Below are 17,398 nucleotides of genomic sequence, written 5' to 3' on the forward strand. Positions count from 1 at the left end.
CGTCACGCAATTGAGTTCTCCCTTCCTGCCTCCTGCCTCTGTTCTGGTCCGGTCACCCACCTCGTGACAGCTTGATGCTGTTGAGAAAATGGTCAGAACGCTTTTTTTGTCCACTTTTTACTGCGGAGGAGAACCTTCTGAAGCACATTTTCCAAAAGTAAGTTACAACGAACTTTATGTTTATAGAGCATATTATTTTATGAAATGTTTATTTTTTAGTACAAAACAATACAGGTTACTTATTCAAGCCTTAAACATGCCTATATAAACTTAGAATATACAAAATATAGCACTGAAGCAAATCTCGTTCGTAAGTCGGGCAGTGTCTGTAACGTATTGCATAATGTCACATCATTATTATTAACGTAACCATAAAACTATTAAAACAATAAAAAAAAAAATCTCAAGAGCCGTTTGGGAACAGAAAAAGCTCTTTTTAGTAACCTGTGACAAAAGAGCCGGTTCTCTAAAAATAGTCAGATTGCTATCACTACCACTGAGGATAAGTGGCTGAAAAATGAATGAATGAATGAATGGCCATCATAATGAAATCTCAAAGAAAACATGACTTGTATATAAATTTGTTTTTAATTGAATTTGAAGACCATGCATGATAGTTTGACGGATCCCTTAACAACAAGGACCACCATTTTCTGTGGTGTGTCTTGGGCAAGTAAAGCCTGGTGACGCCCATCCCTCTCCAGGCCATAACATATTTCCACCCGGTCTCGAACGGGGGACCTTTTGCGTGTTAAGTGAATGTGCCAACAACTGCACAAAATATGCGATTTAGGCTCTGCTGTAAAAAGCAAGACTTTTTTTCAGTGCTGGGTTAAAGTGGCAGGTCAGATTTGGCTGAAGGCGAATCTTTCAAGGCGAGAAACTTTGACAGCATCAAGTCAAAGTTGACAGGACGTTGCCCTGGGAGTTTGTAGTCGTCTTTCATTACTGAGCTCAGGTAAGGGATGAGCGCACAGTCCTCTTCGAAAGAGGCCAGTTTTTTCTTGTACACCTGCCGAACTTGTTCGGTGCTGCTATGGTTGAAAGCTGTAGGAAGAAAAAAAGAAGGATTAGGACTTATCAGCTGCAGGTTGGGCCCCAATTAAGTTGTCAAAATGTGGTTCAAAAGAAAAATATGAGACAAAATGCAAAGATGTCGGGACGTGCCTTTACTTTATTCACAGAAACATCACAATTGAGTTAAAATGTGTCCCAGTACTGGAAATGTTTGCACTTTTATTACAATGATTCCCTCCCTGCGAGGGAAACGCACGATTTAACCATCTGGCTCTGGTTGCATATTGACTTGTGTTTAAATCATCTGACATCTTTGTGGCCCAAGTTCCCTAACTTCAAAGCAAACTTGTCAAACATACAGCCGGCCTCTTATCATTTAATCCATCCTGCCATGAATATCTGAGTCAGTCAAAAAAAAGAGTCCTCTAAGTCATTTCTATCAAAAGCTATGATTTTTTTTCATGTCATCTATCCATTAGCTCCACCACTTATCCTCAGTAGGGTTGTGGGAGTGCTGGAGCCCATCTCAGCTGTCGTCTGGCATTGGGCATGGGGCGCCCTGATCTGGTTTCCAGACAGTCGCAGGGCACACAGAAACAGACAATTCGCTCGCTCATTCACACCTAGGGACAATTTGGACCGGCCAATTAACCTGACATGCATGTTTTTGAATGTGGTAGGGAACCGGAGTGCCCGAAGGAAACCCATGCAGGCATGGGGAGAACATACAAACTCCACATGGGGAGGCTGCAGTAGCTGACCTTGAACCTTGAAGCTTTGCACCCTGGTGCTACGCGCTATGCACCCATCCACCGTGCCGATTTTTTTATACCAATGCAAAAAAAACATTCCCTCTGGTCACCAGAGAGCAGTGAAGGATATACTCTCAGTTTTAGTAGGCCCAGCCAGGTATGAATGAATGAAAACTTTATTTTGAACATTAAAATAAAAACAGAACAAAAACAATGAGTCAACAAAATAATATGACATAACATGTTCGAAAAGGTGTAGTCAGAAGCAGATGCTTTTTTTCCCTACCAATTTATCTTCCCTATTAAATGCATTTCACAAACCCTCTTCTCCTCTTGTGTCTAATATAACAAAATCTCATGGATATACTTATTTTATAGGTCAGATATCAATAATTATAATAATTACAATAATCAAATATTTTATACACTTATCTTCGTAATACCCATCCCTCAACATCATAATGCCACTAGTTACCAAACATCACTGCGGCATCAATGAAAATAACAACAATCAAATAAAAATAATGTTTATAATAACAGTTATGATATGATAATAGCAACAATAATAACAAAGTTAACCATAGTTTTAAACAGAGTTTTTCCAATCTCAATCATATCCCATTTTCTTCATCCTTGTATTTCGCCAGTAATGTTTTTTTGTATTTAAATTTTAACACATGAATAGTTGGACATTGTTTGATCTTATCTTGTAAATAATTCCAAAGTTTGACCCCACACACTGACACACACATACTTTTCCTGGTTGTTCTCACCTTTGGGATTTTGAATTTACTACAGCCGCTCAAGTTATAATTTCCCTCTTTCCGAATGGCACCATGTTTTTGTTGACCTTAAATAACAGTTGTAAAGTGAAGAATTTTACTAAATCATCCAATTTTAATAATTTGGATTGCATGAATAAAATATTTGTATGATCCCAATATCCTACCCAGTTAGATATGATGTAGTCTATAATCTTTGACCCATGGACTGGGATATCCTGCTTGGGTCCAGCAGTGGGGACATTGAGGAGATGGCAAACTGCACTACTGACTACATTAACTTCTGCATGGACAGTGTTGTTCCTATAAAACTGTACGCTGCTATGCCAACAACAAGCCCTGGATCACGAGCGACATCAAGTGCCTTCTGAACCAAAAGAAGAGGGCCTTTAATAATGGTGATCAGCAGGAGCTAAAACGAGTACAGAAGGAGCTCAGAGTCCAGCTCCGGAAAGGGAAGGAGCAGTACAGGAGGAAGTTGGAGGAAAAAGCTGCAGAACAACAACATGAAGGAGGTGTGGGAAGGGATGAAAACAATTACTGGCTGCAGCACCAAGCAGGGTGTGGTTGTGGATGTAGATGTGGGGCGAGTCAACCAGTTGAACAACTTTTTCAACAGGTTTGACCACTCCGCCTCATCCTCACCCCTGAGTACTTGCAGCTGTCCTTCCCCCTCCCCCTCTGGACACTAGCAGGGAAGACATCCCCCCACTAAAAATAACTGCAGCCCAGGTGTGTGGAGAGCTGAGGAGGCTGCGAACCAGCAAGGCAGCTGGTCCAGATGGAGTATCCCCCGACTGCTGAAAGCCTGTGAGTCTGAGCTGGGAGACCCTCTACAGCGCATCTTCAACCTGAGCCTTAAACAGGGGAGGGTCCCTCAGCTGTGGAAAACATCCTGCATCATCCCAGTCCCAAAGAAATCAAGACCTGAGGAACTCAACGACTTCAGGCCGGTCGCCCTGACATCACATGTGATGAAAACCATAGAGCGCTTGTTGCTGCACCACCTGAGGCTACAGGTCCGTCACGCCATAGACCAGACCTGGGCACTCCGGTCCTGGAGGGCCGTATGTTCTGCATGATTTTTGAGGTTTCTCTGATCCAATACAGGTGATTCCAATCACCAGTATCGTTAACGAGCACTTGCTAGCTTGCTAACGAGGTTATAATTTGTATCACCTGAGTTAAAGAAGAGCAAACTTCAAAATCTGGCAGGACGTATGGCCCTCCAGGACCGGAGTGCCCAGGTCTGCCATAGACCCTCTGCAATTTGCTTACCAGGAGAAGGTGGGAGTGGAGGATGCTATATTCCCTTCGGGGATGAACAAAGTATCTATCTATCTATCTATCTATCTATCTATGTTACACCGATCCCTCTCTCACCTGGATAGGGCTAAGGGGGCTGTGGGGATTACATTTTTGGATTTCTCCAGTGCCTTCAATACCATACAGCCTCTGCTACTGAGTAGGAAACTGACAGGGATGGGAGTTAGCTCACACCTTGTAGAATGGATTACTGACTACCTGACAGGCAGACCCCAGTATGTGAAACAGGGGGGCAGTACATCGGACACTGTGGTTAGTAGCACAGGATCTCCGCAGGGGACCGTGCTCTCTCCGTTCCTATTCACTCTGTATACATCAGACTTTAAGTACAACTCTGAGTCCTGCCATGAGCAAAAGTTTGCCGACGACACTGCGATCGTGGGATGTATCAGAAATGGGCAGGAGGAGGAGTACAGGAAATTGATTCAGGACTTTGTCCGATGGAGCGACGCAAACCACCTGCACCTGAACACCACCAAGACCAGGGAGATGGTGGTGGACTCCAGGAGAACCAGAACTCACCCGGTTCCTGTAACCATCAAAGGAGAATATGTGGAATTTGTTCAGACCTACAAATACCTGGGTGTGCAGCTGGACAACAAACTGGACTGGACTGCCAACACAGAAGCTCTATGTAGGAAAGGGCAAAGCCGACTTTACTTCCTCAGAAGGCTGGCCTCCTTCAAAATCTGCAAAAAGCTCCTGAAAATATTCTATGAGAAAGTTGTGGCAAGCGCCCTCTTCTATGCGACAGCGTGTTGGGGAGGCAGCGTCAAGAAGAAGGATGCCTCTCGTCTCAATAAACTGGCTAGGAAAGCGAGCTCTGATGTGGGCAAAGAGCTGGACAGGCTAACAACAGTAGCTGAGAGACGGGCACTGGAAAAGCTGCGGTCAATCATGGACAATCCATCGCATCCACTAGACAGCATTATCTCCAGACAGAAGAGCAGTTTCAGCGACAGACTGCTGTCACTGTCTTGTACTACGGACAGACTGAAGAGATCTTTTCTTCCTCATGCCATGAGGCTCTTTAACTCTACCCGGCAGAGTAAAAGCCCACATTAAACCACACCACCTACATTGCATATTACCGAATTTTTTTTGCAATATGTATTCTGTGTAGCACTATTTAGATATTCTATATAACACGCTACAGTGGGCATTTGCACATCACACATCACACTGGGTATTTTTTTTTTTTTTTTTTTTTTTTTTTTTTCAAAATGGCGGCGCGACTACACGCAGCGGCTTCACGTGTCTCTCCAGTCATACGAATATAATGTTACTCAAGTCTTGTTCTTGCACATGTCGACTGCACTACGTTTAATGCTCAAATTGCACAATGTCTGACCATTTCCTTTTTTTGCACTATGATGTCTATGCTTGCACCAATGTATATGCGGACTATTTTTGCACCATGATGACTTTGCACCAAATGCAATATTGCACAACCGTTACGATACAACGTTATCACGACAACCCTGTATGTAACATCCCACATGCTGACATTGCTGTGTAAATACCATGTAAATTATAACTATAGCCTTATTCCCCTTGTTTTATAACATTATCTTCTCTGTTCCTTTATCTTCTTGCTCATACCCTCACTATGTGTAAAACTGGAGTGTCATGCCCAATTTCGTTGTCACAATATGTTAGCCCATTTGTAACAATGACAATAAAGGTATATTCTATTCTATTCTATTCTATTTGTATATTGTATTATTTTTGCTTTGTTATTGTATTGTTCTCAGCTCAGGGATGCTGCTGGAAATGTGAATTTCCCTGCGGGGATGAATAAAGTATCTATCTATCTGTCTCTCTATCTCTCTATCTATCTATCTCAATTTTTTTTATTTTGTTTCTTTTTTATTTGTTTAAAACCAATACGACAATTAAGGAAAAAAAAAATATTTTTTGATATCTCCCAATTGAGTTTGTGTAGCTGCTGAGTTGGTTCAAGTGCATTCACTCAACTTTTCAAATAAACCAGATAACACATTAAATGCATAACGGGAAAATGACGTTCTTTGTAAATAAATGCACTATGCTTAGAAAATATCCCTATGATTAAAATATGCAGGGTAGGCTACTCGAGTAGGCTTAATGAGAAAGCATAATACTTAGAAACTACGGTAAGATAAAAATGTAAAATTCACATTGAGGATAAGTGGTGCAGAAAATGGATGGGTGGATCTTCTACTAATCTGGCCCACCTCAAAAAAGAAAATCTGTATCAGAGCCAAACTGAGTATGACATCCCTGCTCTAAAGCATGCATACGTTTTCCTATATATGTTACATCAATAGATCCATCCATCCATTATCTGAACCGCTTATCCTCAGTAGGGTCAGCTGACTTCGGGGAGTGGGAGGGGACACCCTAACTGGTTGCCAGCCAGTTGCAGGGCACACACAGACAGACCACTCACTCACTTATTCACACCTAGGGACAATTTGGACCAGCCAATTAACCTGACATGCATGTTCTTGGAATGTGGGAGAGAACCAGAGAACATGCAAACTCCACACAGGAAGGTTGGCATCTGGTTTTGACCCCATGACTTCAGAACTGTGCCGCAGACGTGCTAACAACACAGCTGCCATGCCGCCCGTGAATAAATACAATTTTCCACAATTGATGCTACTCCGGTTGTTTAATTGTTAGTGAGCACCTTTCAGGTAGAAGGCCACATAATGGAGAGCCGATTGTTCCATACTGCAGAAGGGAAACTTGGGCTTCAGACAGCCCACCGCCGTCATGGCCTTGATGACGGCCACCGCCACACCCTTTGGAAACAATGCATGTCTCAAAAACTCCAGATGTTTCCAACATTAGCTCACTGGCTTCTCACCTGCTCCAGGTAGCCCAACGTGGGTAGTGAGGTGAGCGGGATGGGTTCGCAAAGAGGCGGGACTTTACTTGGAAGCTTGAGGTCCCAGTAGAGCTCTGGTGCGCTTGAGAAAGGAAGAATCTTAAAGCTAATCCCAAATTCTTAAACATGCAAAATGTGAGGAAATAGAACATGTTTTTTTTTCATGAAATGTATATATATTTAATCGGTGTATTCCGATTATTTTCAGAGATATTGCATTTTGAAGACAGTCTGTCTTGACATCCTGAGCTGTGATGTCATCAGAGTAACACCAGCACGCTTGCATCGCAGATCACCGGACATATGTTGCTCTGTAAATGTACATAACATGTGCCTAGATGTATTGTTTGTATTGTGCTTGGTCATATTCATTCAATTCCTGTCTGTTTCCTATACAGACTGAGACAGATAATTAGAACTGCTTGCAGGGTCTTGTAACAAGCAGGTTGCCGAAATTTGATGGCTGGACGGTCACTAAAAAAACGATTTTTGTGCTCAATTGAATCACAAATACATTAAAACTGAAGAATACAGTTAAGTAGGGAATAAGCACTACATCTAGACAATGTTAATGTGACACTAAATATATTCACTTCGTCAGTCTTTAGTATGGCCAGCTCCTGAATGAGAAGCGTTATAATGAAAAATTTCAAAATCACCTCTATCAAAGAAGGGATATAAACTGGAAATTAGATCGATCACAATCTCAGAAAAAGGGTCTTAAACAGTGTTGAGAATAACGGCGTTAAAACTAATGGCGCTGTTTTCTCAGCATCGAGGTAATCCAACTAACAATGCTGTTACCATTACGTACGGTCCAAAGCATTACTTTGAAACATGCGATTCTACACTCTCCTCTGAGTTTTTTACGCCACAGTTTTTGGAATCATGTCACCATTCAAAATAGCGACTACAATATTGTTAAACAGTGATTATGAATACAGTATTTAATAATTTACCAAAAGAAAAGACAAATGAGAGCTTGTTCTCAAAAATGTAAACCACTACATATTTGACAGCACCTAACATCAATCAACAGTTGGTTCACTCCAAGACGATTTGTTTCTCTCGTGATTGGTCAATATGCATTTTGGAGAGATATTGTGTTATTGATTTGATGAGCATAAGAAAGGTCAAATCGTTTTGCATTTCATCTTTTTTTGTAGATTTATAAATATTTTAATTATATTTTCCTGTGTTTTTCAGTGTAATGAGTTTATATATCTATTTTTCCTTTTCTCATATTATTTTTTTCTTTCTTTTTTTTCAACTTTTGTCTTTTTTTCTTTATTTTTGCCCCTTTTTAAGTCATTTTGTGCAAATTTGGTGATGTAGGGAATATAGCAACAAAAACGAGCTGAAATGCCTCATCTCTTCAAGTAAACTCCGGTCAAAGACGTCGCCACACTGTTTTGTATTTGTGAAAGAAATTTCAAATTATTTGACATACAAATAACGGAAATGGTTACCTTCCCTGGTGACTAGTTACTTTCACTATACTGTCCTGTAATTCAGTTACTAAATCAGTTCTTGAAAGAAGTAGTGAGTCACGATACCTAAACTTTTTTAACATAACCCAACACTGGTTTTAAGCACAACCCAACAATCTGTGTTCAGCAAACGGTCACTCTTTCTCTCTTCTTGGTTGCGAATGTCAAGTTTGGCTTCCTCCTCGTCACTCGCCTCAACCGTTGATTCAAATTGATACGGCTGTATAGCTATATCTTTTCTGGCACATGATATTTTTTTCTCTCTAGACATATCTGTCAGGGACATTATTTTATCTTTTGTCATAATAGGCCCAAAAAATCGGGGTTAGAGAAACTTTGTTAACTACAATCGCTACTTGTTTCGGGGCTAGCCTCACATGTTGTGATAATAAGATTCGCCATTTTTAATGTCTTGTGTTACTTTGACGACGTGACAGCTCTACAGCAAACAAGCCATATGGGTCAACTTTGAGACAAAATTTCTCAGGTACCCCAGCGTATGAAATGCTTTGCACCATATCTGCATAATTGTGGGGAGGAACACTACAGGTTCTGTGCCAAACTGAGAAGGAAATTTCTGTTTTCTAATACCTTCATGAAACGGAGAGTGGCGTGAAAGCTTGAGTGCATGTTTTGGGCTTACCTCAAAAACTTGTACTGTTTCTCTTTGGTCTCGCAGGAGTAGATACGTTCTCTGTATTCCACGGCGTATTCCATGTGCCCGTGCACCAGAGCTTCATATCTTGGGAAGGGCCAAAAAGGACGAGTCAATCTTTCTACTATGTGATTTAGATTAAATACATAGCAGTGGCTGAGTTTTCAAAAGAGTAAATCTTGAGAAAAAAATGGATATGGATTAATGTTAGGTCAATCACCTTACATCTCAAAATAAAACACACAATGAGAGATCTCATCTCATCTCATCTCATTAGTACAAATGCCGCAGCGAGGCTTTTAACTAGGACAAAAAAGTACGATCACATAACACCGATTTCGGCTAACTTGCACTGGCTCCCAGTTAGCCAAAGATGTGACTTCAAGGTTCTCTTAGTATTGTACAAAATCATACATGGACTTGCTCCCTCTTATCTTTCAGATCTGATCTGCCCCTATGTCCCGGTCCGAAGCCTACGATCTGAGAGTGCCGGTCTTCTGGTGATCCCGAGAGCAAAGAAGTGTTCTGCTGGTTCGAGAGCGTTCTCCATTCGGGCACCGGTGCTGTGGAATGCTCTTCCCCCTGAGATCCGATCTGCAACCTCAGTGGAAATGTTTAAATCTAAACTTAAAACTCACTTCTACTCCATTGCATATGAATAATAACCTACTTGTCGGCTGAAAAATAGTCTGTGTAACATAGTGTACTAATCTGTGAAGCCCTTAGAGACTTATTGTGATTAAGGGCTATACAAATAAAAATGACTTGACTTGACTTGACTTGATTAGCCGTACCGCTTATCCTCATTAGGGTCGCGGGGGGGCTGGAGCCCATCCCAGCCATCTCCGGGCAGTGGGCAGGGGACACCCTGAACTGGTTGCCAGGCAATCGCAGGGCACACGGGGACAGACAACTCATTCGCTCATTCACACCTAGGGACAATTTGGACCGGCCAATTCACCTGAAATGCATGTTTTTAGAACGTGGGAGAAAACCGGAGTGCCCGGAGGAAACCCACGCAAGCACGGGGAGAACATACAAACTCCGCACAGGAAGTCTGGAGCTGGATTTGAACCAACGCAGGAGGTTCCTATGACATGAACTGTGCCGCACAAGCGCTAACCACATGAGGACATGTAATCAGCTCAAGTCCTAAACCTCACCTGACTAAAACCTAAGCAGCTCCCCTTATTTATTACAAACAGTTCAGTCACAGATTTGGGTGAGGGATAACTGACACTTCAAGAAGACGCAATCATAATAAGGGGAACATCAAACAGAATCTGGCATTACAACAATATCACAATGAAACTTGTTTTAGTAAAATGATTGATGAGCTTGAGTAGATCATAAGATGATAAGTCTCTTTGAAGAAAGGAAGATACTTTACTCATTTGTATGGTCTCTGTAATATTTAATATTTGTAGAAAATACATCATAAAACCCCTCACTTTAGTAGCAAGACTCTCTAATGCCGTGTCTGCGACACAATGTACCCCACTCACACCTGAGTAGCCTGTGAACAATTTCTGAAACTAGCTCATCAGTGATGGGTCATTGTGATTTTCCAGGAAAGTTGATTTCTAACTGGCCTGAAGTTGTAGTGGTTGAATAAGCCTATTTGAACTTATAATAATTACAGCATTGTAGTAACATATTAATAACATGATAAGTCATCATTTTAGAAATACCTCCTGTCTCAATTACTGTAATGCACTACTCTACGGTCTCCCGAATTCAAAAATCAAGAGCCTTCAGCTGGTACAGAATGCTGCAGGGAGGCTTTTAACTAAGACAAGAAAGTTTGACCACATTACCCCGATTATAGCTAACTTGCATTGGCTCCATGTTAGCTTAAGATGTGACTTTGAGGTTCTGTTGGTAGTATACAAAATCATGCATGGACTTTCAGATTTAATTTCCCCCTATATTCCGATCCAAAGCCTTCGCTCTGAAAATGCTGGTCTACTAGTGATCCCAAGATCCAAAAAGATATCCGCAGGTTCGAGAGCATTCTCCATTCAGACCCCAGTTCTGTGGAATGCTCTTCCCCCTGAGATTCGATCTGCAACCTCAGTGGAAATGTTTAAACCTAAGCTTAAAACACACTTATCTTATCTAATTGATACATTTGGATTTAATCAACTGGTTGATTTGCCAACTCATAAAGATGGAAAGACGCTTGGTTCTGACTCGAGGAGTTTCAACTTCAACCATGACGGTGTTATCATGTACTACCTTTATTTCTGATTACTATATAGTTACATTTGAGGTGCTAGCTAAATCTCATCTCATCTCATCTCATTAGCTGCACCGCTTATCCTCAGTAGGGTCGCGGGGGTGCTAGCTAAATGTAGTACTAAAAAAGCTGAAGGATTTAGCGGACGCAACATAAGCACTGGCACAGTTTCTGAGCTCTCTGATCTTCTTTCAGGAGCAGTTGCGTCCTTTCCTTCATACAAAGGCTCTATCGACTCACTCATAAATAAGTTTAATGCTACCCTGACTAGTGTCCTGGACTCAGTAGCCCCCATACGGCTTAAATCACAACCTAAAAGACGCACGCCTTGGTTTACTGATGAAACTAGATCCCTTAAACAAGAATGCAGGAAATCTGAAAGAAAATGGCGCGCTACCAAGCTTGAGGTTTTCAAACAAACCTGGTGTGACAGCTTGTTAAAGTATAAAGCGGCCCTTGCCTCTGCAAAATCGGCCTACCTTTTGAAGGTGATTGCGTCTCAAAAGAACAATCCCAAAGTCCTTTTTGACACTGTAGCATCGCTTACAAGGTAACAGATTATCCCAGATAGTTGTCCAGGGAATTTGTTCCGATTTAGTGAACTGTCACTCGATAATCTTAAACAGGTGGTGAATACGGCCAAACCGACGACTTGCCTGACGACCCGCTTCCGGGTTCGCTTATTAAATGTCTTTTTGGGGTCCTTGGACCTTCAGTTATAAATATTATAAACATATCACTGTCCTCAGGTGTAGTTCCAGCGGCTTTTAAGGCCGCTGTTAGGGCCCGGTCACACAGCCGTTTGCGTCTGTATCGAGGCTGAATCACGGCCAGAAATTTCTGCCTGTGAAGCGGACGCTGTTGGACGCTTTGAGATCGCCATATAGACGAAATACAGCAGTGCTATACACGCGGTCGGAAATTCACACGCGGTTGGCCGCGCGAAAAAGTTTTGCGCTGCTCAAAACTTTAGGGCCCGGTCACCCTGCCTTTCACGGGCGTATCGAGGCTGAATCACGGCCAGAAATTTCTGCCCGTGAAGCAGACGCTGTTGCACGCTTTGAGATCGCCATATAGACGAAATACAGCAGTGCTATACACGCGGTCGGAAATTCACACGCGGTTGGCCGCGCGAAAAAGTTTTGCGCTGCTCAAAACTTTAGACCACGCGTTAACCGCGGGGGGCACACGAGGTAATGACGTGGAAATGACACGGAACGACGTGCTCTGGCCGCGGCCAGGGCGTGGTTACACATGGGTAGGACGCGAAATTTCAGCGGGTAATCGTGGGTGGAGCACGGTCATAGCATGTTCTGCGCCTGTATCGCGGTGTTAGTACGTGAAATTAGCGTGTTACGCGTGTGACGGTCAAACGCCTTTCTCCGCGTATATACAGCGCGATTTGCCGAGCACACGTCAGTTGTGCTCAAAACGTCAAGGGGTGGACATGGATCCCCGTCACCGTAGTGACCTCGTCTTAATCCATTTTTATTTCTTGACATTTCTTTTCATTTCATAACAAGATAATAAAATGAAAATGAAAAACTATTACAATAATAACATATTGGCTTCTTCGGTGCCATAGCTCGAAATCTTGATCTTCACGGGACTGTGTCCTCTGCAGTTATGATTTCTACAGCCCGGTGTTATGCCGAGATTTGCATCCCCTCGCTACTACAACCACTTTTACCTCGTTTTATCTCACTTTTATCTCACTTTTATGGAATGTAATGGCGAACATACAACCAAATCCACTTCGTCTTGCATTTGTTGGAAATGTAATACAACTTAAACCATTCCGTCTTTGTTTTTGTTGTGAACGTAATCGAACGGTAATGCACACCGTATATAATTCACTTTTGAGAACTGTTATGCACTCTACCGTAAAGCTTATTATGCAGAAATAAGCTTTATGGTAGAGTGCATAACAGTTTCAATACGAGCGATTTGAGTACAAAAAGGCAAAATAAACATGTTACCTGCTCAAAAGTGATTTGTATACGGCGTGCATTACCGTTCGATTACATTCACAACAAATACAAAGACGGAATGGTTTAAGTTGTATTACATTCCCAACAAATGCAAGACGAAGTGATATGTTCGCCATTAAATTCCCTAAAAGTGATATAAAAGTGAGATAAAACGAGGTAAAAGTGGTTGTAGTAGCGAGGGGATGCAAATCTCGGCAAGGATGCATTTCTTGGCATACGCCGGCTCGGCAGCTTTTATACCTGTGGTCCACACGAGAAAATGACGCGGAAATGACGCGATAAGGAAGCGGAACAGTCGCCGGCGTTTGTTTTGCAGGCATACCACCGGTGAACAGTGGGTTGGCCAATTTTGCGCATTTTCCATCGCGGGCAACCACGGGCAAAAAAAACCCGCAAAATTTTACCCGCGATACAGACGCAAACGGCTGTGTGACCCCGCCTTTATTAAACCTACACTGAAACGACCCAACCTTGATCCAGAAAACTTATGTAACTATAAACTTGTGTCAAACCTACCGTTTCTTTCTAAAGTACTTGAAAAAGTAGTGGCACAGCAGCTGAATGATTTTATATCCGAGAACAATATTTTTAAATCAATGCAATCAGGATTCAGGGCTAACCACTCTACTGAGACAGCCCTGATTAAGGTAACCGATGATCTTCTACTAGCAATTGACTCCTGCGCTTCATCACTCTTGCTGCTGCTGGACCTTAGTGCTGCTTTTGACACAGTCGACCATAATATCATACTAGGTTGGAAAAATGGATTGGTCTCTCAGGAACCGTCCTCTCATGGTTCAGATCCTACCTCTCAGATAGGATGCAATGTGTTAAATATGGCGAAATGACATCTGAGCCCTTTAGTGTTACCTGCGGTGTTCCGCAGGGTTCAGTACTTGGCTCCCTTCTTTTCAGAATTTACATGCCTCCATTAGGTGATATTATTCGCAAGTATAAAATCCGTTTCCACTGCTACGCAGAAGACACTCAACTATATCTTCAGTTGGAGGAATCTGCCACACTAAATTGTGTAAATTTGGAGGCCTGCCTCACCGAGATAAAAGAGTGGATGTCACTCAATTTCTTGCGTCTTAACTCTGAAAAGACCGAAATGTTAGTTATTGGTCCATCTAAATGCTGTGACTTATTCTCAAAAACTGCTGTGAACATTGACAAATGTCACATCACACATAGTGACTCAGTTAAAAATTTAGGTGTCATATTTGACCACGATCTGTCCTTTCAAACACAAGTGAAGAAAATTACTAGAACCGCTTTGTTCCATCTTCGCAACATTGCTAAAATTCGTCCTTTGCTGTCTCAGTCGGATGCGGAGATTAGAATTCACGTTTCGTTGCCTCCCGTCTCGATTACTGTAATGCACTACTCTCCGGTCTCCCGAAGTCCAGAATCAAGAGTCTTCAGCTGGTACAAAATGCTGCAGCGAGGCTTTTAACTAGGACAAGAAAGTCCGATCACATTACGCCGAATTTGGCTAATCTGCATTGGCTCCCTGTTAGCCTAAAATGTGATTACAAGGTTCTCTTGGTGTTATACAAAATCATACATGGACGTGCTCCCTCATATCTTTCAGATTTGATCTCCCCCGATGTTTCGGTCCGAAGCCTTCGTTCTGAAAGCACTGGTCTACTGTTGATCCCAAGAGCCAAGAAGTGTTTCGCAGGTTCGAGAGCGTTCTCCATCCAGGCACCGGTGCTGTGGAATGCTCTTCCCCCTGAGATCCAATCTGCAACCTCAGCGGAAATGTTTAAATCTAAGCTTAAAACTCACTTCTACTCTATAGCATATGAATAACCTATATTTTTCGTTGACAATATCACTGTACTATTTGTACTTGCAACATCCATTGCAGCCTGGTCATCCTGAAAGGGGGATTACCACATGCACGGTCCCTTCTCAAGGTTTCTTCATTTTCCTCATGTTGAGGTTTTTGAGTTTTTCCTTGCCCTCATGTTGGTTTCAGATCAGGGGATGGTGTAATAATAGTCTGAAATAATAGTCTGTGCAATAACCTGTGCAGCCCTTTGAGACTCTTTGTGATTAAGGGCTATACAAATTAAAATGACTTGACTTGACTTGACTTCTATTCTATAGCACAGGGGGGGGGCTAACCCGGTCCTGGAGAGCCGCACGTCCTGCATGTTTTGGAGGTTTCTCAGCTCCAACACAGGTGACGCCAATTTTCAGCTTGTTAGCAGGCTTTGTGAGAGCTTGATAACGAACCAGGTGATTGCAATCACCTGGATTGGAGCAGAGAAACCTCCAAAACATGCAGGACGTGCGGCTCTCCAGGACCGGGTTAGCCACCCCTGCTATAGCATATGAATAACCTATATTTTATGTTGATAATATAAGGGGATGGTGTCATAATAGTCTGTAGTTTGCAATAGTCTTTGATCTGTGCAGCGCTTTGAGACTCTTGGTGATTAAGGGCTGTACAAATAAACATGACTTGACCTGACTTGACATATCAAACTGGTTGCCTCTTGTGCCAATCAGTAACAAAAAGTAGCTCTCAGCTTCAAAAAGGTTCGTGACCCCCTTCTTTAGTATATATCTGCAAAACTAAAAGTTCCCTAGCATCTAAACTGGAAGAGAAACACGTCCCACACTTGCAGATAATTTACCCATTTTTTCATATTATCTTTCTAATTTTACTGGTATCCCAAGTAAATATATAGTTATAATATAGCAGATTTAATAGTAACATGAACTGAAAGTATACCAATTGTTTTTGATTTCACTTAACAACGAAACTGATCTACCCAAATACCAAGGCACATTTTTTGCCGTGTTGTTGTTCAGCAGGTATTAAAAGACAGAAATGTCCCCCAAACTCACAAAAATAATTTGGACTTTTTATTAATTCTATTTTAATCTACAGTAAATTAAGGGGACATTGTGTATTTTTTTGTTTTTCCTATTGGTAAAAAAATAATAATAATTAATAAAATACATATTTTTGATTTATATTTTGAATAATTAGCAAAAAGACATGAAATGTCAAAAAGCTCAATTAAATTATTTATAGGATTATAATTATTATCATATTAACGTACATCTTTCAAAATACCCGCAGGTCAAGAACTTTTGTTTTTGTAGAGGCCTCTGACAAGATTGTCCACCATTTTGCTTCTAATCAAACCCCAAAAAGACAAAAACCTTGTGAATGTGTGGGCAAAAATGGTGCGGTTTGGTCACTTTGTATTCTCCAATGTGTTTGTGTTTCCATCTGTTTTTGGTTGCACTACACAATGCAGCAACATTTAGAGGTCAAATAATACACAAAGTCCATTAAAAGTAAAGCACAACATTAAAATGATAATTAAGAAAATGATCTGCCTCCATACAAAGAACACATTTTCTTGTGCTGTTGTTCAGCAAATTTCAGTACACATAAATTCTCCGTTGAACTCCCCAAAAGCAATTCACTATTATGTATTCTTTTAATTTATCTAACTTCTGTAGAATGATTCTGTAGAAACCATCACATAATTTGCTCATTTTTTCTTATTTGACCAAAAATGATTCAAATTATAAATCATAATTAGGATTTTTTTTATAACAAAACATTTAAATGAAAAAAAGTCAGAGTAACTTCTGGAACTTACTTTTATTTGGTGAGTAATTCTTATAATGTTATCCAATTTAAATGAGAAATTCTTGTTTTAAAAAAAAAATGAAAATGTGATATATTAATCAAATTATCAAATTGATAATATAGTTTGTATGATATAATGTTTATTCAAATACGATTTTGGACAACTATAAACTTCAGGGTCATGGCTTTAGATACCCATCACTTTTACCCAGTGGTTAGCACATTTGCCTAAAATGCGAAAGGTCTCCGGTTCGAGACCAGGTGGAAACATATGTTGGCCTGGAGAGGGATGGGCGTCACCATTGGTGCCACAACCAGGTTGGTTAAGGGATCCAACCAACAAACAAGTATTGTGGACTTGACAGAATAAATAATTATACTATGCAAATTCTGCCTAGCAACAGGCAACTAATTCAAACAAAGATTTGCAATTGCAATATTTTGGGTTGCTTTGATGGGGACATACCTGAGTTTCCCATTCAGATACGTGACAGGGCAGAAGCCTTTCATCTCGATTTGTTGCGGGAACCTGCCGGTCACTTCTTCCTCGGTTAACTTCCTGGGTAGAAGCTCTGCCGGCGGGAGAGGGCGCGGGCACCCGGGGCTCACAAACTGATCGGGAGTGATGAGGAAGATCTGCCACGAAACA

General features: G+C 41.4%; 1 protein-coding gene across 2 annotated transcripts in view; it reads right to left on the reverse strand.

Annotated features, from left to right (window-relative positions):
* Positions 1-569: 569 nt before the first annotated feature.
* Positions 570-17,398, reverse strand: part of ak9 (adenylate kinase 9) — a 48,434-nt gene continuing 31,605 nt past the window's right edge. The window contains exons 31-35 of one of the 2 annotated variants that reach the window (XM_088324771.1): positions 17,216-17,385; positions 8,886-8,984; positions 6,732-6,834; positions 6,552-6,666; positions 570-1,047 (exon numbers count right to left, since the gene is read on the reverse strand). In XM_088324771.1, coding sequence (XP_088180897.1) covers positions 833-1,047; positions 6,552-6,666; positions 6,732-6,834; positions 8,886-8,984; positions 17,216-17,385 — 702 coding nt within the window. In that variant the 3' untranslated portion in view covers positions 570-832. The remainder of the gene's footprint in view (positions 1,048-6,551; positions 6,667-6,731; positions 6,835-8,885; positions 8,985-17,215; positions 17,386-17,398) is intronic. The other variant, XM_088324772.1, reaches the window with a different exon arrangement.

Source organism: Urocampus carinirostris, chromosome 20 (genome assembly GCF_059441175.1).
Source record: "Urocampus carinirostris isolate Australia breed hairy pipefish chromosome 20, RoL_Ucar_1.0, whole genome shotgun sequence".
Taxonomy (NCBI): Eukaryota; Metazoa; Chordata; class Actinopteri; order Syngnathiformes; family Syngnathidae; genus Urocampus; species Urocampus carinirostris.